This window comes from Protopterus annectens, chromosome 5.part0 (assembly GCF_019279795.1).
Source record: "Protopterus annectens isolate FY-2018-M chromosome 5.part0, PAN1.0, whole genome shotgun sequence".
Lineage (NCBI taxonomy): Eukaryota > Metazoa > Chordata > Ceratodontiformes > Protopteridae > Protopterus > Protopterus annectens.
Window position 1 is genome coordinate 766,586,374 of NC_056735.1, and position 24,432 is coordinate 766,610,805.

The following is a 24,432-nucleotide window of genomic DNA, read 5'->3' on the forward strand; positions in this document are numbered from 1 at the left end:
ACATCCTAGAAGCTGCTACCTGAAGTTCTGTTCATACCTTCACCAGGAATTACCATTTGCCAATTTTCTCTAAATCCAGAGCTGGCTTTGCCACTGCAGTCTTACAGGGCCTTATAGCTGATCATAATACTGTCTGATTTCCTCCTCCCATCTTTAGCTTTGAGAATCTACCCAAATGTGATGACTGCAACAGTGAAACACAAAGAACATAGTACAGTTGTGTACACTTACCATAAATGTAGATGTTCGAGTGTATTCACTGTTGCAGTCCTAGTTACCCTCCCTCCAACCCCCTGACTTCTATTGGCTATACCTCTGTTCTTGCCTACTATGTTTAAAGCTTTTGGTGTATTTGCTTTTTTGTTGGAGGTGTAACCTTGTGTGTGTATATATATATATATATATATATATATATATATATATATAATTGCTTCCCATTATGGGGGCACCTGACATCTGGGGCAAGAAAAACTGATGTAATGGTGTCAGCTGCATGCTTTATACCCCTGACTACCTGATGTTATGGAAGATGGGACAGCAACCGACGTAGGACCCAAGACTTTGTTAATCAGGCCGACTGAGGGCTACTGCAAGCAGATAACCCAAATGTGATGACTGCAACAGTGAATACACCCGAGCATCTACATTTATGGTAAGTGTATACAACTATACTTACTTCTGCTATTTGGAGGCTCCACCCATGGCATGTTGAAATCCTGTATCTCTGAAATTATTCACAGATCCATAATTTATGCCAGCACTTTGACACATGTAGAAATATCAACCAATGGACTCTGCAGAACTGTGCTTGTATGATTTACCTGTGTCAACACATCATACCAAGCCAGTAAACATACAATGAATTGGCATGACAAATTCTGGCAGAGTCACCTTGCTTGTTATGTTGCAGCTTCACTTATTCACCTATCTCCTGTAATGCTTCCACGACTCCCTTAAACTGAAATCTTACTGCCTTGACAGAGTCTATCCTGCATTCCCAGCGAATCTCTGACAGTGGCTTCACAGTGACATTTATGTGCCATTTTGAGATCTACCATCTGCTCATTGATACTGAAAAGAATATGTAAATGTTCTGCAGACATCCAAAGAATGACACTGCCTGTGGTGATGAATGTGCTCCATCATTAACTATAAGATTTAAATTATGGCAGGCACATGGCACATGAAAAGCCCTTAATTCATCTGCTTTATCCGTGCCTGCACTCCAGCTTGTTTCCCCTTCATGTTGCTGCCGTTTTCGTACAATTGTCCTTGACAGTCGTTAATGTCCAGTTGATGATTTTGCAGAGTGAAGAAGTGCTTCTGTAAGTTCTGACTCAGTTGTATCATTCACAGGCACAAATCCCAGAAAGTGCTCCTCAACTGTGGCTGCAGTCCTTGAAATATTCACATACCTAACTACTACAGTCATTTGCTCTTGATTCCTGATGTCTGGCATGCAGTCAAGAATCACGTAAAAGTACCTAGCATCCTTCACCTTCCCTACAGTGATCCTTAAAATAGCATTTGCAATCAGCTCGATAATCTCATTTTGTGTGTCCTTCCCAAGATAGTGATCCTTTACTATTATATTCATAATACGATGCAAATGTTCTCTTTTTCATCCACTGCTCATCTCTTATACATTGTCTGCCTGCTCTTTACTCAGTTGTTCAGTTCCTTCCACTTCAGCATGCATGCTGTATGCTCTGGTGCTTAGTCATAGCTGTGTAAAGCTTTGGACATCTCTCTCCATGCTGTGTAACCACCTGACCTGCGAAGATGGTTAGAATGTCCAAATAATTTGCATGGAAAGCAAAACATTGCATCTTTTGAGACTGAATATGTCAACCAAGTGCAGTTTGCTCTCGCAGCACATGGAAATAGTTCTCCTTTGTAAATCTTCTTTTGTGTTCATTGACTGGGAACTGTGGCAACACCACTTGCAAAAGTCCATGCTGAATGGCAGCTGCCATAAACTCATCCCTTATCAAGTCTGGCCAAGTTCCCTAGATCCTCAAAAGATATACCAGATGCTCCCTGCAAAGTTGTAGGCCATGTCTGTCACTACAGAAGTATTCGCTCCTTCTGTATCAAACTCTGGTGATCCAGGCAATACCTCTAAAGTTGAATCCACATTTGCTGACATACTTTCACCCATGGTGACAGCTATAGGTTCACAGATTGTAGCATGTGGTGCAGCTGCAACAGAGTGGTCACTTTCTATCATAAGGATGCTGGTCTCACAGTGGGCAGGCTGTAATGCAGAACTATTGTGTTGTCCTGAAGGCAGACTTTTTCTTGAATCTCCCCTCTCTGATGACCCATAAAAAAATGTCATAATGGAAACCTGTCTCTTCGCATTCTCATTTCTTTGCTGCTGAAGCTTTCTTTTTGCTGCTCATGAGAAATATATACGCTTCATCTCTAACTGGGAAGGAAGTAAAGCAGAATTACAGCACATGCAGACATTGGGTCCTTTTGTCATACTGTTAGTAAAAAGCACTACACTTCAGGTACAGGTTATGCAACTTTCTTTGACCTACCTGGACTGCATAATGACAAATGTTAGCATTCTGAACACATTCTAAGGACTGAATTTTCCTGTTTACACAGAAATAACTCTCATGATAATAGTGGAATGTTACCCATCAGATTTATTTAAGTGTCCCAGTGCAGTAAACCCTCAACTTTGACCTGCCATTTGCCACATGAAGTACAAACTCCAAGCTAGCCAACCAGTGAAAACAATAAGTATCTTAACTTTAGGCGCAAACTACAAACCTACAACTTTTCCCTTAACACACTGACACTTGCCTCCTGTGCTTACAAAATACAGTCACTAACTGTAAGTCACTGTTGTGTTTTACTTTCCAGGCATCCTCTACTGTGTTGCACTACTGCTTCTACAAAAAGTCATAATAAAAACGAAATAACCGCAAGCATATGGTCTATAACTAGGTAGCACTACAACTTATGAAAGACCACTGTAAAAATGCATTCCAGTTAAGCAAAAAAAAAAAAACTGAAGCTGCCACACCACGTCATGAGCTACACAATCCATGATGCAATACACAGCCAACAAGTGATCAAATTGATTCCATCTTGCACTGTAAACAGAACTGAAGAAAAATGAGGACCATTAGGCAAAAAAAATGCAGTGCAGGCATATAAACTAGAAACATGGATTAGGTTCCAAAAAGTCATGTTAGTATGACTGCAAGTACAAAAGCATGAGCAGCCTAATATACTGAATGTTGTTCATAAACACAAGCTTGCTGAGTAACAGAAACCAGTAGGCAAAAACTGTAATGTAGGCAATAGGCACAATTGAAGTGCATTACAAAATACATATTGCATAATTTCTGTTGACATCAGTTACTATTGCACCACAGGCACAAAGACTGAAGAATGACTGACCAGTAGGTAACAAAAATAAGGAGAAAGGCCCAAGTTACAGTTTTAAGTTAAATACCAAATGCTGGAGGTGAACCTCAGCTTTTTCTACACAATTCTCTCCCTTTCATCACCCCAAACATGTGAAGAGGCCCCAAAAGATGTAAAATATTGCTATTGCAAGCTCACTGGAACAGGTTACTAAAGTCTGAAAGAACAAATGGCTAGGAGGAAAGTCACAAGCTTTTTTAAGGGGAATACGCCAAACTATGAGTCAAGAAAAAGGCTATGGAACAAAAAAGACATTTCCAAAAACTATTCCTATTTAAATCACAAACCAGCCAAAATTCAGGAATGTAGTGTCACAGTGACATGCACTGCATGGCATGTACAACATTTTCATACACCTTTCCACTACCTCTCAATCTCATGGCCACCCTTGAACAAACCATAATCATTGGTGCAACAAAGGAGTAAAATCATGGATTTGCTAGAAACCTCATTTGTGAGGGACGTAGAAGTGCCAGTCAAGCATTGGGAGGCGGACATTCCCACAAACCCTCCCCCCTTAGCACAAGAACTGTGGGCAAAAGCATAAAGCCAATGAATGGAACCATGCATTACGTGGAGGATATGAAACATGAAGTCTATTTTTGCTATTAGCTTCAGCATTGTACTGTGTAACCATTTTGTGAGCAAGAACAGACCAAAAATCAAATATTCTACAACATTCTCCTAGTAATTACCCCCGATCTCATCACAATAATTCTAGTAGACAATGCCAAAGGTTACAGAGGAAATGCGTAACAAGAACAATTTCACATATTGCTATGAGAACCCTAAAGATAGCAGAATAGTAGGCTTTGCATTAGCATGCAGTGCAACCATACATTTTGCAGAAATCTTACAGCCCCCAATGTCTCAACAAAATAATGCTAGATGAAGTAAACAAACTGAAAAAATGAGACAAATGCATAATTTTAGAGATTTAAAACAGTGTACTTATTGTACTTATCACTGTGGTGGTGGTCTGCAGTAGCGTTGCCGTATCACAGTAAGACGTCCTGTTCAATTCTCAGCTAGAGCGTCTTCTGTGTGGAGACATGCGTGAATGGGTGTACCTTCGTTGAAGGTTGTGCGTCACGGCCAGCAACTCGGCACATAAAAATCTACTGCCAATCATTGGCGGACCCGACTTCCGCTGTGGTGACTCCTAACTGGGAAAAGCCAAAAGACACAAAAAAAAATAGTGTACTTATCAACTAGAACAGATTTTGCAGGTGCATTTTTTGATGAGGAACAAACTAAAATTACCAGGCAAAACATTTAAACATTGTAGCATTCTGGCATCCCTACCCCTCTCTCCTGACCAAACAACTTAATTCTAGGCAAGCCAAACACATACTATAGGAAGTTGTAAACAGTGCTGTAAGTCTGGATGAAGCAAAACTACCACAAGACAAGGGCTTTACAGTAAGGATTTAAAATACTGGGCTTACAAACTAGTAACAATGCTAGAATAAGATTTTGCAGAAGCATGTGTTATATAATCCTACACTTTTGTAGGAAAAAAAATATCTGGACATTGTGGACATTCTCGCAGGCCCCATCAGTCTTATGACCTCTCAGCATAATTCAGACAGTCAGAAATAACTGCAGAACAAGGCACAACATCAGGGATAGTGTAAAACATTACTGTAAACTTAGCAGAACAGTGTTTGCATTAGCATGCATTAAGACATCAGTACATTCTGCAGAATTCTCATACCCCCTCCAAAAAAATCTCAGCACAATAATTCTGGATGAAATGAAAAAATAAAGACACCTTTAACAGTGTGCTTATATAGTATGTGACACCACATTAAAAAAAATTCCAAGCAAACATTGGAACACTGCAACATTCTCACAGGCCCTAACCACACTTCCAGCCTTTCAACACTAGCTACAGACAATGCAAAAAATTAGTCATTGCATCAGTGAGTTAAGTATTGCCAGTATACACAATACTAGTGTAACAGGGTTTGCATTAGTATACATTCAAACATCTATACCTTCTGCAACATTCTCACAGCCGATAACCACCCTTCCAACATTAGGCATTTTAAACAATGTACTTATGAATTAAAAATGGTTGAGCACTTGCAGTAGCATGCATTGTGTGAACCCACATTTTTGATGAGGAGCAGACCGAAAATACCAGGCAAACGTAGTAGTGCATTAGCATGCATTAAGACATCAGTACATTCTATAGAATGCTCATAGCCCCTAACCCCCAGTGTCTCAACACAATTCTGGATAAAGTGGTAAAAAAAAAAAAAAAAAAAAAAAAAAGGCAAAAGCATAACATTGACAACATGCTTATACATTGTGTGACTTGAGTTTAACAAAAAAAAAATGCAAGGCAAACACTTGAGCCCTGTGCAACATTCTCACAGTCCCTAACCAAACTGCCAGCCTCTCAACCCAACTACAGACAAAGCAAAAAAGTGCCACAGAACAAAGCTGTAGCATCAGGGATAGTTGTAAACATTGCTGGTATACACACTCAAATACTGGCATAACAGGGTTTGTATCTGTACACATTAAAACATCTGTACTGTCTATAGCATTCTTACAGCCTCCATTCCCCCCTGCCAATTGTTCAGCACAATTGTAGACCAAACAAAAATAAGTTAATGAAAATTCTTGTGCACGACTGACTCCCCGCACCCCTCTCCAATCCGCTTAGCACAAGAACTCTGCACAAAAAGTAATGCAGTCATCTCCCTAGATTATCTTAACCCCCCCCCCCTCCAACCCCAAGACTACATCTGGACATTAATTACAGACAAGCCTCCCTTTCTCAATATATTATCAGAAAAAATATGGACAAATGTAAAACAGTGGTACACCCCCCCTGCCCTAACCCTCTGAGTACAAGAATACTGGACAAAAGTACAACCCCCCCCCCCCCCAAAAAAAAAAAAAAAAAAAAAAACTTGTAGCACAGGAGTTCTGGACAAAAGTGAAATAGCCTATCAACAAATTAGGAACAAAATACCAAGTAAACCAAGACAGAGTTACAGCACCAACTTACAGTGAAAACACCAAAAAAAAAATCCACAAAAATTCTGGACAATTAACAACATCCTTCACCTTAGCAAAACCTCAAACCCCCCCCCCCTTCCTAATATACCTAAAAGCACAGCTACCATTGCAGAACACTAACAAATATTTCACTGAATCATTCTATCACTAACCAAAAACAAACCACATTAACCAACATCTCACCCAACAACAATAGCTTAACATTCTCCTTGCAGCCCTTCTCCACAAAGACCATTGAAAAACACCTAAACACTCAAACCTACCACAAGTGCATCTGATAATCTACCACCGGAATTTCTTAAAATAACAGCCAAACCCATTTCTTACCTTGTCTCAATACTTAATAGATCTGTTACTGAGCAATATGTCCCAACCATGTGGAAAGTCTCTCACATTATACCCTTGCACAAAGGTGGAAACTCAGCAGAACTTACAAATTATAGGCCTGAATCAATTATCTCCCCACTATCTAAACTCCTAGAATGATGCATTCATTCTCAATTTCTGCAGCATCTCACAATCAATAATTTATTTGCCAAATCCCAACACGGCTTCAGGGCTCATAGTACAACTGCCCTCCTCAGTTGTACCAACACCATCAGTTTAGAAATGAAGGTAAAATAGGATCATCTCACAAACTATTAACTTTGCTTGCCGACCTTAATCTTATGCCCTAGCCCTCAGATGGTTCCAAAGCTACCTAACAAGTCATAAGCAGGCAGTAAAATGGCTCCAAGATCTATCCTCTCTACTCCTCACATTAGTAGTCCAACAAAGCTCCATCCTTGGTCCACTTCTGTTGAGTGAATTTACTAACAACCTCAATATTGGAACTTCCTTAGCATCCACAATCCAATATGCTGACACCTCCACAGTTATGTGCCACATCTACCATGCAACAGCTCATGTCACAGTCCAGGCTGAAATAAGCCAATCTTTACCACTTACCCCATACTCCTAAAAACTGTTCACTTAGACATCACCTCATAAGACTGCCCACCTATCCCTGGTCTAGCAAACTCTGTAATATCCTTTTCTTCTCTCTCTCCCATCATTTATCTCCTCTTTTCATCACCCTATCCCTCTCTCTGTCTTGTCTTCTCTCTCCACCTCATTACATACGCAGCATAGATATTACCTATAAAAGTAATGAGCCTTCTCTACCCCTTGCCCCCAATAAGTAACTTGCATGCTCTCCTCCTAACCAACTGTCAGTCAAAATGAAATGTGGTGCAGCGGTTAACGTTGTCACCTCACAGCAAGAGGTTCTCCGGTTCGATTCTCGGCTGGGGTGCCTTCTGTGTGGAGTTTGCATGTTCTCCCTGTGTTCGCGTGGGTTTCCTCCGGGTACTCCGGTTTCCTCCCACATTCCAAAGACATGCATCTGGAGCATTTCTCCCTGGGCCTCCGCTGAAAACAGGCTCTGTGGAACCTAGTTGGACTTTCCCGGTCAACAAATGATAAATAAATAAAATAAATATAGAATTTTTAAGTGTTTTTTTTTTTTTTTTCTTCCTGGGCTTGCACTGGAAAGCAACATCTGTTCTCTGTGTTTTTACCCAGTAAGCTGTGGGGGAAAAAAGGCAACAAGAAATTGGCCCTGGAACCAGCCTACATCTGGATGGTAGCATGTGTGTGTGTGTGTGTGTGTGTGTGTGTGTGTGTGTGTGTGTGTGTGTGTCTTGGACATATCCACTAATGAGAAAGCACTTTGATACCATGCTTTCTGATCTAGAACTTCAGCCTTCAATCTTTTAACTCTAACAAAAGGGGCAACTCAGGAAACTTGAGGAGCAGAGGCCCCAGATCAGGGATACTTTAGTTTTTGTAGACATTTAAAAATTTGGCAGTTTAAGGGAAATGTTTATAACCTTTATTTAATGAAGATTACAAGATATATTTTTGTAGCAACTAACATTTGCAGGCTGCAATTACTTCTGTTTTAATCTAATATTAGAGTTTTGAAAGGTAGAGCGTACTTCCTGAGCAAAATTAATGACATCCTTGGAAGTTATGGGTATTTGTAAAGTGCATTGGAATAACATGATGTTCATCGTGTTTCACTATTGCAATCATTACATTTGGGTAATCTGCTGGCAGGTTGCCCTCAGTCGGCCTGATTAACAAAGTCTTGGGTCCTGCATCGGTTGCTGTCCCTTCTTCCATGACGTCAGGCCGTCAGGGTTATAAAACATGCAGCTGATGTCATTACCTCAGTCTTTCTTGCTGTGCGGTGCCCGAAGCATAAGCAGTTTGCCAGTGCCGGTCGGCCGACTCCTGAAATTTTCATTTTCGAGTTTCAGAACCGAAGTCTTCAACTTAAAGCTAAATACCCCGTTGGGGAAACTTTTTCTTGCTCCTTACTGATGTCAGTAAAAGTTAATAATTGCATTACTTGTGGAAAGCAAATAGCTCATAAAGATTTTCATCTGTACTGTATTCCTTGCCTAGCCCCTGACCACGACGTACCTGGCTGTTGGTTTTGTGCTTTGTTTAATCAGCGCACTATCGATCGCCGGTGCATTTTTGCTTCTAAATATTTCAGTTTTCGGTTTAATTATCCAGAAATGACGTTGGTTAGCCATCGGACTACCGGAGTTTCGAAAAACGCAAAGATAAAGACAGAGACAGGCCGTTGAGGTCCAAAACTGACGACGCTTCTCCTAAGCCAGCCGCCAGTTCGCCGGTACTCATTGAGGTGCTTTCGCAGCCCCTGATACCTGCTACTTCTGACTCACAGGCCTCTACCGAGACCCATTCAGAGTCCGGTATGCCGCGAGATACTTCGACTATGGAACCCGCAAATGTCTCTACCTTGGATGGGTCCGGAGCCGCTGTGCAGGCACCGGCTTCTGAGGGTGTATTCAGGCCTACAGACTTGCATATCAAACCAACTCCATCTACAATACTAAGGCCTAAATCTCAATCTATGTCGAAAAAAAACGACTCCTAGGCCACATGTTCAGGCCCCTATGCTTAAAAAACAAATGATCAAAATGGCTGAAGATCTAATTACTCTAATCAGGGGTAGTCAACCCCCCCTTTCAAAGAGGCCTAGGCCTGAGCTTGACTATGAATCATCTGATGTGGATTCTGTTTCTTCTGACTTTTCTAATGACCTGGATTTGTCCATACCTACTTACGAGGATTCGGATGCAGAAGATTCCATTCCCTCTGCTCCCCCCCCCCCCCCGAGGAATTTTCTTTTGGTAAAACTTTACATACTTTAAGGGAGCATTTCCACTGGGAAAGTAAGGAATTCTCTGATTCAAAAAAGAGGCTTAGGGATTTTCTTCTTTTACCTCCGCATAGGCCTTCTAGACATTGTTGACTATATGTTTTCGGAATCCAGTATGGCCTCTGATTTCCTGCCTCCAGCTCCTTGTAAACCTGACAGATACTGCATGGTTCCTGAGTACCACAAGTTCCTTTTAAAAAATCCTGTTGCAGATCCTGAAACCATTTCTCAAGGGCCTAAGGGCATTAAGGCTTCTACTGCTAAAAATCCTACCCCTTCTGATAGAGACTCCAGGGTGCTGGATAGATGGAGTGAAAAGGTTTATACTTCTGCAACCTTGGCTATCAGGGCTTTAAACTGCCAATTTCATATGTTAAAATATCAACAGCATATTGTTGGACTGCTTAAACAGAAAATTATGTTGATTTCTGACTGTGTGCAAAATAAAGATTTACAAGAATTATTGCATTCTGCTGAACAAGTCGGAAAACATACTTTGCAATGTGGTTTTGATTCTTTAGAGGCCTCTTGCAGGGCTGCTGTTACTGGGTGTGTGCTTAGAAGGCATGGTTAGCTTAAGGAGCAATCTCTGCCTGATCATGTTAAAGCAAAATTGTTGGATGCTCCTTTATATCAGGAACACCTGTTGGGCAATAAGCCTGAAGAAGTTTTAAAAAAGATGGAAGATAAAGCTAAATCTATGCAAACTGTAAAAGGTTTCTTACAAGTGTAACCTCCAAGATTAAGTAGGCACTGGCCTACCAAGAATTGGTCCTTTCCAGTTCCTTCCAGATCCTCTCAAGCCAAGTCCAGACACACCAAAAGCACCAGGTATCAGTCCCAGGGGACTCTCAGACCTAAGTAATGGGGGGCCTCCACTTCCAAATCTGGAAATAACAAGAAACCCCCCTATGGTAAATAGCCTCAATGACTTTCCTTTAAAATTACCAAGCACTTACCTTTTAGCCGCCCCTTTGGGGGGAAAGATTGCTTTTCATGCAAAAAACTGGGAACTCATAACCCAGGACAAATGGGTTTTAAATATAGTATCCCAGGGATACAGATTTCATTTCCACATGTTGCCAACACCAAATGGATGGCCAGACCTGCCCCCCAAATCAGTGGGCAGAGGCTCAGAAACAAGCACTTTCTCTCTTAAACATGGGGGCTATTCAGCCTGTACCAGAAGAGGAAAAGGGACACGGTTTCTATTTGACTTTTCCTGGTACCCAGAAAAGGCAAATCATGGTGTCCAATTCTGGACCTGTCTACTCTAAACACCTTTCTGGACATTCCAAAATTCAAGATGCTGACTCTTCACCAGTTACTTCCTATGCTAGGCAAAGATGCCTGATTGGCAACTCTAGATTTAAAAGAAGCTTACTTGCATGTCTCAGTCAGAGAATCTTGCAGAAGATACCTACGCTTCAAAGCAGGCTGCTTGCATTATCAGTTCTCTGCACTGCCCTTTGGCTTGTCTACTGCGCCCAGGGTATTCACAAAATGCCTGGCTCCAGTAATTGCATTTTGCAGGCAAAGAAATATTCAAATATATCCATACCTGGACGATTGTCTAATTCAGGCAGAAAACCAGGACATGCTTTAAATCATCTGGCATTTGTAAAAATGGTTCTACCTTCCCTAGGGTACACCATAAACGAAAAGAAATCACAACTGGTACCCTCTCAACAGATTACATTCCTGGGTGCAAGCTTGAATACAACTGCCCAGATGGCTTTTCTCACGCCAGAAAAGCAAATTTATTTGGTAACTTACTTCAAACAAGTGGCCACAAAAACCCTGCTATCTGCAAGACAAATACTGCAAGCCCTGTGGTTCATGGCCTCCTGCATTTTTCTAATTACATATGCAAGACTGCATATGAGGAAACTTCAGTGGTACTTAAAAAGTCTATGGAGTCAACATTGTCACAGCACGGAAACAATGATTCCTATCATACCTAGCCTACGCCTGGAGTTCCTATGGTGGGCAGAAGCCTGCCACCAAAACAAGGGACTGCCATTCACGCTACCCCCTGCCACCCAAACCCTAACTACAGATGCATCAGACTATGCATGGGGGCTCACCTGGCGGGGAAGTGCATTCAGGGCAAATGGGACCCAAGTCAAATGCAACTACATATCAATCAAAAAGAAATGTTAGCTGTACAGAATGCTCTGACAGCCTTCAAGGACTACATACTTCCAGGACAACTAATGGTAAAGACGGACAACACTACGGTTATGTGGTACATAAACAAGCAGGGGGGTACACATTCCTACCCCCTCTGCAGACTAGCCATGGCATTGTGGAACACGGCCTTGAGCTACCAAGTGCACTTATAAGCTCAATTCCTGCTAGGAAAATTAAGTACACTGGCAGATGGACTAAGCAGAAACCTCATGGACCCACACGAGTGGAGACTGGAGCCACGGATTTTCAACATGTTGACAAGCAAATGGGGGAGCCCAGACATAGATCTATTTGCCTCTCCCCCAGAACTACCAGTTGGACATATTTTGCACAAAGACTCCCCACAAAAAAGCCTGTAAAGTGGATGCGCTGTCCTTCAGCTTGAAAAACCTATCAGTCTGTGCCTTTCCCCCTCTGCCTCTACTCTGCAAAGTTCTGTTAAAAGTCAAACAGAACAAACCAAGAATGATTTTGGTTGCTCCAGACTGGTCACGCCAACACTGGTACCCGCTCCTGCACAGTGTGTCACAAATATCTCCATGGCACCTGCCTCAGACACCTTCCTTACTGTCTCAGCAGGAGAACAAGATTCTGCACCCTCAGCTTCCAACATTGATCCTTGCAGCTTGGCTAATCACTTAAATTCACCCTTAGCAAACCTGTGATGGATGTCATCTTGGAGGCGAGGAGATCTAGTACTAAAAAATCGTATGCTGACAAATGGAAAAGATTCTGTGCCTGGAACCGATCTTTAGGAATGAGCACAGCAACGCCCAATTTACCTCAGATTTTACAATACTTAGCTGAGATGCTTCACAAGGGCCTGTCCTTTTCCTCCATTAAAATCCATGCCTCAGCCATTTCAGCTCATTATAACACAGAACCTCCCCTCTTCTCTTATCCTCTGCTCAAGCAGTACCTCAGAGGGGCCAAAAACATGAGACCACCCAGGAGAGCTCCAACCCCTGCCTGGGACCTTAATTTTGTATTGGAGAAACTCACTCTACCTCCTTTTGAGCCAGCTGCTACTGCAGACTTAAAATTTCTTTCTTGGAAAACAGCCTTCCTTCTAGCAATCATTTCAGCTAGAAGGATATCCGAGTTACAGGCCCTTATGGCAGTGGAGCCTTTCATCATCTTTCATGTGGACAGGATGTCACTCGGGACCAATCCATCCTTCATGCCCAAGGTGGTATCCAGTGTGGCTCTTAACCAGTCCATTAATTTGCCAACTTTCTTTCCCAATCTACAGAACAAAAGGGAACAGATTCTGCATTCATTGGATGTGCACAGACAACTTAGATTCTACTTGGACATGGCTAAAACTCAGAAAATCTGAACAACTGCTGGTAGCATTTGCTGCAGGGGCAGAGGGAAAGGCTATTTCAAAACAAACCATTTCTAAATGGATAAGCCATTGCATTAATTTCTGCTATAAGCACCATGGAAAACCTATCCCCCAGGGGATCAGATCTCATTCCACCAGGGCTGCATCTCCTTCTGCAGCTTTTCTCAGAGGTGTTCCTACCCAGGGATATTCTAGAAGCTGCTACCTGGAGTTCAGTTCATGCTTTCACCAAGCATTATCATTTACCAATTTTCTCTAAATCCAGAGCTGGCTTTGCCACTGCTGTCTTGCAGGGCCTTTATAGCTGGTCCTAATGCTGTATAAATCCATCCTCCCAACCATGGCTTTGGGAATCTACCCAAATGTAATGACTGCAACAGTGAAACACGAAGAACATAGTACAGTTGTGTGCACTTACCATAAATGCAGATGTTCAAGTGTATTCACTGTTGCAGTCCTGGTTACCCTCCCTCCAGCCACCTGTTTTTCTATGACTATACCTCTACTTTCTGTTACTATGCTTAAAAGCCTTTTTGGTGTATTTGCTTTTGGTTGGAGGTATATTTTTGTATTTTAAAATTTTATTTTGCTCCCCATTCTGGGCACCTGACATCTGGGGCAAGAAAAACTGAGGTAATGACGTCGGCTGCATGTTTTATACCCCCTGACGACCTGACATCATGGAAGAGGGGACAGCAACCGACGCAGTACCCAAGACTTTGTTAATCAGGCCGACTGAGGGCAACCTACCAGCAGATTACCCAAATGTAATGACTGCAACAGTGAATACACTCGAACATCTACATTTATGGTAAGTGTATACAACTGTACTTTCTATTAACTCAGCTGCAGCTGTGCTTTGGATTTAATGAGTGAAATTGTTAAGTGAAAACTTGAAAAACAAAAAACAGTCGTGCATTTCTGTAGTGTGGTGTTATATCTTGATTTTTATTAATTTGTTTATATTTTACAGATAACATTCAAGAATGAAGTAGGACAGTATGATCTAGAGGTAACAACTTTTCAGCTGGCAGTGCTATTTGCTTGGAACCAAAGACCCCGTGAAAAGATTAGTTTTGAAAATCTTAAACTAGCTACTGAGCTGCCTGATGCAGAACTTAGGAGGACACTATGGGTAATGTTTTTGAAGAAAAACATTTTTTGTTGTTGTTGGCAGTTGATGCAACTAGTCAAATACTCAAAAATTTTGGTAATCTGCTGAGAAGTATCATTTAGCAGGTATGAATTTATTTGAAATCTTACCACCCCTGAATTGCAGCTCTTAGAAGCATGTTTATAACATAAATATGTTTTCTTTGTTTCCTTTCTTTCCATTTAAAACAAGTCACTGTCTTACTTTAAATGTAACCTAGATAACTGAATGAATAGCCACAAATTTACTGTGAGATTGACTGGTGTGGCCTTCCTGGATAAAAGGAGTTGTGGAATGAGAGGAGGGTACTGGCTAGGCATGAGTGGTTATGAGACTCGGTGGCCTTGAAATATCGATGAACTCTACATGGACTGCCCTCTTAATGGAATGCAGTTGCAATACTTCTTGTTTAAAAGTGTTCGTAAAGGGAGGAACATTTCCCACCCTCATGTCTTTCCTGACGCATTGAATAGTTAGACCATAACACACACACCGAAATGCATGGCAATTTTTTATTTTTTTTTTTCCCCATCTGTTTTTGCCAGAATTGAACTACGTCGCAGTCTGTTTTTGAGGATACTGACCATCTGACAGAAGACTTGTGACAGCTGTTCAGTCATATACCCAGACTACATTTTCTGTGCAAAAATGTTTTTCTATACCTGTTTTAAAAGTAAATATAAGACGTAAGGAAATGTTCTCCTAGTCTTCTTCACAAGATGAGAACAGGCGGTCCAGAATGTTAACCTTGGTGGCTGTTTTCATTGTCCCTGCCCTGTGAATATTGACTGAAGAGTGCTTCCAGTGACAGGGGTTTCTGTAGGGGGTGTGTCTTCCGAAGTGTAGCGCACATTCATTAGGCAAGGCATCCCAGAGCATTATCTGTATTGATTCATATGATGATTGTTCTACTCTGTGGTTGCAGTTAATAAAGGCATGGGCTGTTGTGATTGCACTTGGGACTGTGTGGTGATTGGTGCTCTATGCTACTTGCAATGAGGGATTTTTGGGGTGCACTGCATGTTACTGTAAGAGATGTACATTACTTGATGATGTGAGTACTGCACTTGCTTTTGGAAAACTGACTCTTTCTTTGTGATTGTATTTAAAATTTTAACTTAATTGGTAGTTAGTAATTTACCTGTGTTTAATCTATTTATTGTACTTGAACATAAAAAAAAGTGTGCACTTACCCAGTTTTCTGTGGTGATAAATCTTTAGTACTGTTTTCAGGGTTCTTCCATTAATAACTTTATGCATAATCATTTGCTAACGTCATCATTAAGGGTTTTCTTTTTCTGTTGTGTTTTATCCCATTATCTCCTGTTTTTTAGACCATGAAATGTATTGAAGCTCCAGTGATTTTTTGCCCATCCATGAAGTGCATAGCTTTTCTTTTGCTTCTTCCACATATTTCTGTTAGCTTTCCTGTTTTTAATTTTCACTGTCTCCCTAAACTTTTTTTTCAGCTCACAAGAAATTGTGTCTGCAGTGTACCTTCCCTTTCTCCTGACCCACTACTTTTTTAACCTTCTGTCTGAATATTAAACTCAGTCCAGGTCCTTCTCTTGGCTGCATGCTGCTATTTTATTTATGATAGCTGCATTTCCCATATCAGTATTTTTAATCATTGAAATAAAGTAGAGGCACTTTGAACCCCTAGATTGAATTAATGGATTCTAAAATACTTTATATGTTTGGAATCTTTTACCCTTCACCTTTCATGTCATTGCTGTCATTTTAGGAGTGACAGAGTTAATCGTGGGGCATTTTTTATTAGGCAAATAAATTTTTTAGTGACTCACTATATCTAGATTAATTTGGTCACAGCATTTTCCATCTCCCAAACTTGAAACATACATAGGTTAGGTTCATAGGTTCATACTAGGCTATCTGCCCTAGGGCATTTATAAGCCTAGCCAGAGTGTGTTTGGCTTTCGCCACCCATTTTAAATTAATTTTGCTATGCCCTTTTTCGAGGTTAGTATACTGTGCCTCTGTCTAACAGTGACACAGAAGTGATACCCGGGGTAAACCTACGATCTCCCATCCACTCATCAAGATTCCTCTTGAAGAGAGTCAATGAGGGACTCTGCCTAACCTGGACTGGGATTTTATTCCAGAGTGAAGGGAGCCTCTGGGTTATGAATCTGTCCCTCCAGCATGTCCTATTTAGTTCAGTGCTGAGGTTCAAGTCTCTCGAGCGCGTAGCTTGATGGGATTTGGATTTTCTGAGGTGCAGCATGTCCATTAATTCCGGGTGGGACATGGCTTTATACATCAGGCACAGATCGCCTCTGAGCAGGCGGTATGCCACTGAGTAGAGCTGGAGTTTCTTTAACCAGGCAGCATATGGCATCTGTTTGAGCCCTTTGATCCTCTTGGTGAGGTACTTTTGGGGTCTTCCCAGTTGCTGCAGGTGTCTGGTAAGGTACATCCCAAAAGGGGCATTGTACTCAATTATGGGCCTGATGAGGGATGAGTAAAGAGGCACGATGACCTCCCCTGATCTAGATGTGAATCCTTCATGATTAGGTGGGCTATATAAAATGTTTTTCTAACCACTTTGGCCATGTGGTTGTCAAATGAGAGATTGCTATCAACTTGGGTCCCCAGGTCCCTAATTACTTCTTCTGTACTTAATGGATTACCACCTATGTGGTAATTTGTGGGCACTTTGTTTTTGCCAAAGGGGTGACTATACACTTTTTGGCATTTAGCTTGAGGCCATGGCTCTGGCACCAGTTGTCTGTTTCTATGAGGCCCTTTTGGAGGATGCTTGTGTCGGCTGGAGAGTCGATTATGGCGCCCAGTTTGCAGTCATCTGCGAACTTGGTCAGCCACAGTCTTTCCGTGTTGGCCTGTACCTCCGAGAAATATATACTGAACAAGAGAGGTCCCAGGACTGAGCCTTGTGGGACGCCACTTGTAACTGGTTTGGAGTCTGACATGGCTCCAGCAATTCTAACCATGTGGGTTCTGTCCTTGAGCCAGTTTGCAACCCATCTAGCGACATAGGGGTTTATATTTAAGCTGGTGAGCTTATCTATAATGCCCGAGTGGGGTATTGTATCGAAGGCTTTTGCAAGGTCCAGGTAGGCTGTGTGGACCACCTTCCCCTCGTCAATGACCTTGGTGACTGTTTCAAAGAAATCGACCAGGTTTAAGAGGCAGGATCTGCCCTTAACAAAGCCGAACTGGGTAGGATCCAGTGTCTGTAGGTCCCCAATATCTTTATTTATGAGGTCCATGATGATCCTTTCTATAGCTTTGCAGACCAAGCTAGTCAGGCTTATGGGGCGATAGTTTCCAGGATCCGTTGAGGCACCACCTTTGTGGAGAGGGACCACTGTTGCTGTACGCCCCTCTTTGGGTACATATCCTGTAGTAAGGCTGAGATTGAGCAGTAGTTTTATGTTTGGGTTTAGCTCTTCTTGGAGTTCATGTAGGACGAGCCGGGACACCATCGGGTCCCATTGATGCTGTGTTTTTTGCTTTGGAGAGGGCGGCTCTTACCTGAACATCTGAGATGTCAGGGGGGCAGCACTCTGCTGGGATAGATATTTGCCCTTTTGGTGGGGGGGGGGGGCGGGGGAGTTTGCGCTGAACCTGTAAGCTAGGATGTTGGCAATGTCTGTGGGTTCGATGTATTGTTTGTCATTTTGGACTAATTCTGAGCATATCTGGGAATTCCCACCCAGGTTCCTAACAAAACTAAAGAAAGCCTTGTGATTATCCTTGGTGTCCTGTGCAATTTTTCTCTTGAAGCTGGCCTTAGAAGATTTTATGAGTGCCTTTAGTATTTTGCTAATACTGATCAGAGATGCCTTCCCTTTTTGGGATTTTGCTCTATCATGTAGTAGCTTCCTCCTCCTATTGTATAGTTTGTATATGGCTGGGGTCCACCAGACAGGACATCTGCCTTTGGAGGATTGGGTCTTGGTTTTATTTGGGATTGCATGATCCATGCATTCCTGAAGGTGTTCATAGAATGCGTTTATAAAGGATTCTGCGGTCTGGGCCATATTTTCCACAGGCTCGGGGGCTTTGAAGGATTCCACCTTGGATGTCCTTCAAGGATGCATCTGCAGTCATCACATATGGGTTGTCCTGCCTCAGGCAGCCCTTCGGTCGGCCTGATTCCAGACTGATTCCAAAGTCTGGGTCTGGCCTCGGCTGATGTCGCACTTTCCCCGACGTCAGAGCGTCTGGGGTATAAAAGCATCAGCCGACGCCATTTTCCTCAGTCTTTCTTGCCACATGGTGCCCAAAGCAGAAGCAGTTCGCAAGTGCCGGTCGGCCAGCTCCTGTGATTCAGCTACCGAAGACTTCGAAAAAAGCTAAGTACCCCATTGGGGACTCTTTTTTGCCTCAGCCGATGTCAGATAAAGTTAATAATTGTTTAACTTGTGGGAAACAAATACCTCATAAGGATTTCCACTCTTACTGCCTCCCCTGCCTAGGCCCAGACCACGACGTCTCGGCCTGTTCAGCCTGTGCTTCCTTCAACCGACGAACTCTTAGACGTCGAGGAGTGTGAAATTTGCTTTAGAGAAGTTTTTCACTGTGGTTTTCTGGGCAGGTGGTGGGGTCGAGATGTGAATATCCAGTGAGATTAGTTTATGGTCTGATCTTACCAGTGAGGGATACACTTCTGGTCTGGAGCATAGAGTCCCCATGTTGGTGATGATTAGGTCCAGTATGTTTTCCCCTCTTGTGGGAGTGGTAACAAGTTGTTCCATAGCATTTGAGTTTATAAATTCTAGGAACCTTTCGGCTAGGGTGTTGGAGCTAGAGTAATGCTCCCAGTCTATGTTTGCGTAATTGAAGTCGCCCAATATAATGGTGTTTGGAGAGACCATCATATTTTCCAGTGTTCTCAGGAAGACGGAGTGGGGTTCCTGGATTTGGGAAGGGTGGTCTGTATCAGGCTATAAACTGGAAGGCAGTTTTACCCACTGTTAGTTGCACATGGATAGTCTCTGATGCTTCGTGCTGTGCCACCAACCAGGAGGTGTGGGTATCTTTGACGAATTTTGATACTCCCCCTCCTTTTGTGGTTCGGTCCAAGTTTTGGGGCCGAAAAGCATGGTATGAGGTATAACCTGGTAGTGCTGGGGTGCTTTCGGGAGCCTTGAACCAGGTTTCTGTTACTGCACAGATATCGATGTTCTCCATGCTAAGGAGAGTTTCGAGTGTGTGTGCATCTTGAGGTTTAGACTTCTGGCGTTGAGTAGCATTACTCGTAGTTTCTTATCCCTTGTGATACCTATGGAGGTGGGTTTGTCTTTTGAGCCTTGCCTAAAAAAGGCACTATGGGGGAAGCAAGAGCCTTTGCCAATATCCGAAAGCCCAGGGGTGACAGGTGCAAGCCGTCCCTAGCGAAGCATTGTGGCTTGTCGCGCATGTCATCCCAGGCTTACAGGCATTGAATCCCCTTTGAATGACACCAATACTTAAGCCAATTGTTGAAATTGATCATCTTGTCTTCATATTGTGGCATCATTCTTGGTGAGGGTAAGATGCTACTCACGGTCAGGGTCATACCGGCCTGGGCTACATGCTCAGAGAGCTCCTGTATGTCTCTCTTTATGTAGTCCAGGGAGGTACGTCTCAGGTCATTCACACCAACATGGGCAATGACCGAGTCATATTTGTACTTGCCTTAGAGTGACCTGAGTGCTTGTGTTTTGTGGCGGATCCTAGCGCCTGACAGGCAGCTCACCATGACCTTCTCCCTGTTCAGCCTGGTGAGCGGGACGTCAGTGTGCCTGACGATAGTCACCTATTACAAGTGTATCAGGTGTGTTGTTTAGCCTTAAGGGCTGTGACTGTTTGGCACACTGGCTTTGTGAGCTATGTGTTGCACGTGTTTTGTTTTGGGGGTAACGGTTGCTTGGGTGTCTGCTTTGGAGGTCTCTGCTGCTTAGGCAGATTTTTATTTAGAGCCTCTGAGTATGTTTTTGTGTGTTTGTGTTTGGTTTGCTGTCGTGGTAGGTCTATGTGAGACTAGAATCGTAGTGAGTGTGGTTTCCTTCTCCTCCTGACTGGTTACGCCAGTACTGAGTTGAGAGAGCTTAGCCTCCAGTTTGGCTATATGGTTGCATCTCTCACATGTGTTGGAATTTGTTGGGAGGAGGAGAGGGTTGTCTGTGTACATGGGGCAGTTGTAACATTGCCTCAAGATTCCCAGATTCACCAGCTGGACCAGAGAGGAGATTGACAACTGACCTTTTGACATGCTAGAATAGTATTGGGAATTCCTTTATAATTGAAAAAAAGGGCCAATGGGGAACAAGGTACTCAAGGGGAGTTTGTGAGGGTGTAGTGCTTTTAATTTTTTAGTGCTGACTTATATAATTGCTTTAGTGAGCAAGTGCCAGGTAACTTAAATGCAAAAACGACAAACAGTAACTTTCTTTCAAGTGAAACAAGGAAATAAGTACAGTAAGCAATGCAGATATCACTAGGGATCCACAGAAGCGCTGAAAAGCCTCGTTTTAGTTGGAATTAGCATTTTAGGGAAATAACAAGCAAACAAACAACAAGCATACAAACAAAGCTAGATTCAGCAGACCTGGATCTAGTCTATGCTACAGCAAACAAGGTGTACCAATTTCAGTAAGAAACCATTCAAATATGCAGGCAGTATAAGCCTTTAACCAGAAATTCCCAGCTCAGAAGGGCAGAGTCCAGCCTCTCCTCCCACAAGAGTGCAGACCATGAACCTTCTTAATGTAAAATAACTGGCCTGAAGCCCAAGTGTTTAAACCAGAACTAATACACTTTTAGAATAACAGACACTGAGCCCTCAATCAGAAGTTCCCAACTTAGAAGGATGTAAGCTACCTGTCCTGCCACCACAGTGCAGGCCACAAACCTTCCTAATGTAAAACAACTTATCTGAAACCCAGGTGCTTAATCCAAAAGACTTAGAATGATAGCTACACTTTAATCAAGTTACTACCAAGCAGTAATAAATACAATTGAATACTTTAAAGAATGCCTGGATTAGTGTTCAAGTTATACAAATAAAGCTAGATTCAGCAGGCCTGGATCTAGTCTATGCTACAGCAAACAAGGTGTACCAATTTCAGTAAGAAGCAGTTCAAATATGCAGGCACTATATGCCTTTAACCAGAAATTCCCAGCTCAGAAGGGCAGAGTCCAGCCTCTCCTCCCACAAGAGTGCAGACCATGAACCCTCTTAATGTAAAATAACTGGCCTGAAGCCCAAGTGCTTAAACCAGAATTAATAATAACAGACACTGAGCCCTCAATCAGCAGTTCCCAACTTAGACAGATGTAAGCTACCTGTTCTGTCACTACAGTGCAGACCACAAATCTTCTTAATGTAAAACAACTGGTTTGAAGCCCAAGTGCTTAAACTAAAAGGCTTAGAATGAGTTACACCAAGCAGTAATAAATACAATTGAGTACTATTAAGATGACGCAAAAGCAAAATAAAGTAGGAAGAAACACAAATACAGTAAAAGCAGATAAAATATATATATATATTTTTTTATTTGAGTGAGCAAATGAGATGGGCCCAGGAGTTACAGGACAGAAACAAGTGCAAATGCAGGCCTTCAAATCAGAAAGTTGAGAGAGATGTAAGACCGCCCAAATGGCCAATAACTACAAATTCTGGGCCAGAACCACTCCTTATGTGGTAGACAGGTTACCTAATGCTTACCACTCCCACTGATAAGCTAGAAGGCTTCCCTCCAACACAAAGACTTGGGGGACTCAGAAGCTTACAAACAGTCCTGGATACAGCAGATCTGTATCTGGAACACTAATTACAGGAAAGGTAGGAAACAGGCTTACAATTTTTTTTATTTTTTGCTTATCAACATTGGGTGCTGTCACGCGAAGTGCAGGAACTAGTAGAACATGCCCTGCCCCTTGTTACCCATTTCCTTTTTGACACTTGTATCATTTAATCATGCCTAAAAATCCTCATATATGAGGTCCTGTGTTAAATACTTAGCCATCTGAGTGTTCCTTCAGGCACCCGATTATCAACCATTCCCTGCACTGGTGCTTTCTTTACTGTGTGTAAGAGGATCAAAGTGTAAACAAATGTTAAAAAGTGGCAGTAATTAAACCCTAGTACCAGAAACAGTAGGGATGAGACATTAGATGATGATCTGAGAACAAAGACTTAAGGGAAAACTAGGCTAAGTAATGGTCTTTTTTCATGTCTTACCAGCACATGGGTTCTATGTGTTCGTGGACTGTATGCCATCCCTTGACTAAGAGAATGAATGAATTTGCACTAGTTTTCAGCTGAGTAGACAAATATAGTCAAGAGATGCATCCCCTTGGTAACACCTTTCAGGATGAATTCAATAACCCCACCCCTTCCACATTTCAACATATGGCCAGCTAGATGTTCTTCGTGTTTCACTGTTGCAGTCATCACACTTGGGTTATCTGCCTACAGGTAGCCCTCAGTCAGCCCGAATACAAGAGACTTAGTATTTCTGCGTTGGCTGCTTTCGCTTCAGGACTGACGTCAGGTCATCAGGGGTATAAAAACAGGCAGCCGCCACCATTATATCAGTCTTTCTTGCTGAGGAGCCCGAAGCAGAAGCAGTTTGTATGAGTGCTGGTCAACAGCTACCTGAGTTTTCGTTTCTGAATTGAATCATCCTGAAGTTTTCTAAAGCTAAGTACCCCATTGGGGATCCCTTTTTCTTCTTCTAACAGATGTCAGAAAAAGTTAACAATTGTCTCGCCTGTGGAAAGCAAATACCTCACAGAGATTTCCATTCTTACTGCGTAACCTGTTTAGGCCCAGACCACGACATCCCTTGCTGTCGGTTTTGTGCCTTGTTCAACACCCGAACTATTCATCGTCGGGCCCTTATCGTCGCTAAATACTTTCACTTTCAATCTCCGTATTCTGAAATGGCTTCGGTAAGCCATCTGACTATCGATCTTCTGAAAAAATGTAAGGATAAAGACAGTGACAGACCGCACTGGTCCAAAACTGCTGACTCTTCCGTTAAGCTAGTCGCCAGTTCGCCGGTACTCAGTGAAGCACTTTCGCTGCCCCTGATGCCTGCTTCGATGGATTCGCAGGCCGCTACCGAGACTGGTATGCCACAAGACTCTTCTTTGACTACTGAACCTGCAGATGTCTCTACCTTGGCTGGGTCTGGTGCCGCTATGCAGGCACTGGCTACCGAGGAAGTTCTTTGCATTACCGATATTCAACACAAACTGACGTCTTTCATGTTTTCAATTCTGTCTAAAACTACCGAGTTTCTAAGGCCAAGAGTATGAGCTACGCCTAAAAAAACAACGACCCAAACTCAAGCACCTCCTTCCTTGCCACAACATCAAATGCTTAAAATGGCAGAAGACCTGATTATGTTGATTAGGGGAAGCCAGCCTTCCCCTGCTAAGAGAAAGAGAGACCTGTCCCCAGCAGCTTTAACAGGCCAAGTGTCCAGTGACTCTGAGGCTTCTGAATATGAAAGACATGCCTTTATCTGCTTATGAGGATTCCAATGCAGAGCACTCCATTCCCTCTGCTTCCCCTCCAGAGGGTTTTTCTTTTGGTGAAATCCTACATAGTTTGAGTGCATTTCCATTGGGAATGCCAGGATTATCCTCAGTCCAAAAAGAGACTCAGAGAATTTTTAGATTTGCCACAACATAGACCTTTAGCTATCCCGCCTGTTCTGGATGTTGTGGATGATATCTTTATGGAATCCAGTCTAACTCCTGATACTTTACCCCCTGCTCCAAGGAAACCAAACAGGTACTGAAGAGTCCCTGACTCTCACAAGTTTTTTTTCAAAAATCCATCTGCTGACCCAGAGGTCATTTCCCAGGGGCCCAAAGGTATAAAAGCAACTACAGCTAAGAATCCCACCCCTTCAGACAGGGATTCCCGAGTTTTAGACAGATGGGGTAAAAAAGTATACACCTCTTCAACTCGCCATTAGGGCATTGAATTGCCAGTTTCACATGCTGTGAAATATCAGCAACATATTATGGAAC

At 42.5% G+C, this 24,432-nt stretch overlaps 1 protein-coding gene across 3 annotated transcripts in view; it reads left to right on the forward strand.

Annotated features, from left to right (window-relative positions):
* The window catches only part of CUL5 (cullin 5), a 2,346,971-nt gene that overhangs the window by 2,091,184 nt on the left and 231,355 nt on the right, over nucleotides 1–24,432 (forward strand). For all 3 annotated transcript variants that reach the window (XM_044072614.1, XM_044072615.1, XM_044072616.1), the window contains exon 16: nucleotides 14,236–14,397. In XM_044072614.1, coding sequence (XP_043928549.1) covers nucleotides 14,236–14,397 — 162 coding nt within the window. The remainder of the gene's footprint in view (nucleotides 1–14,235; nucleotides 14,398–24,432) is intronic.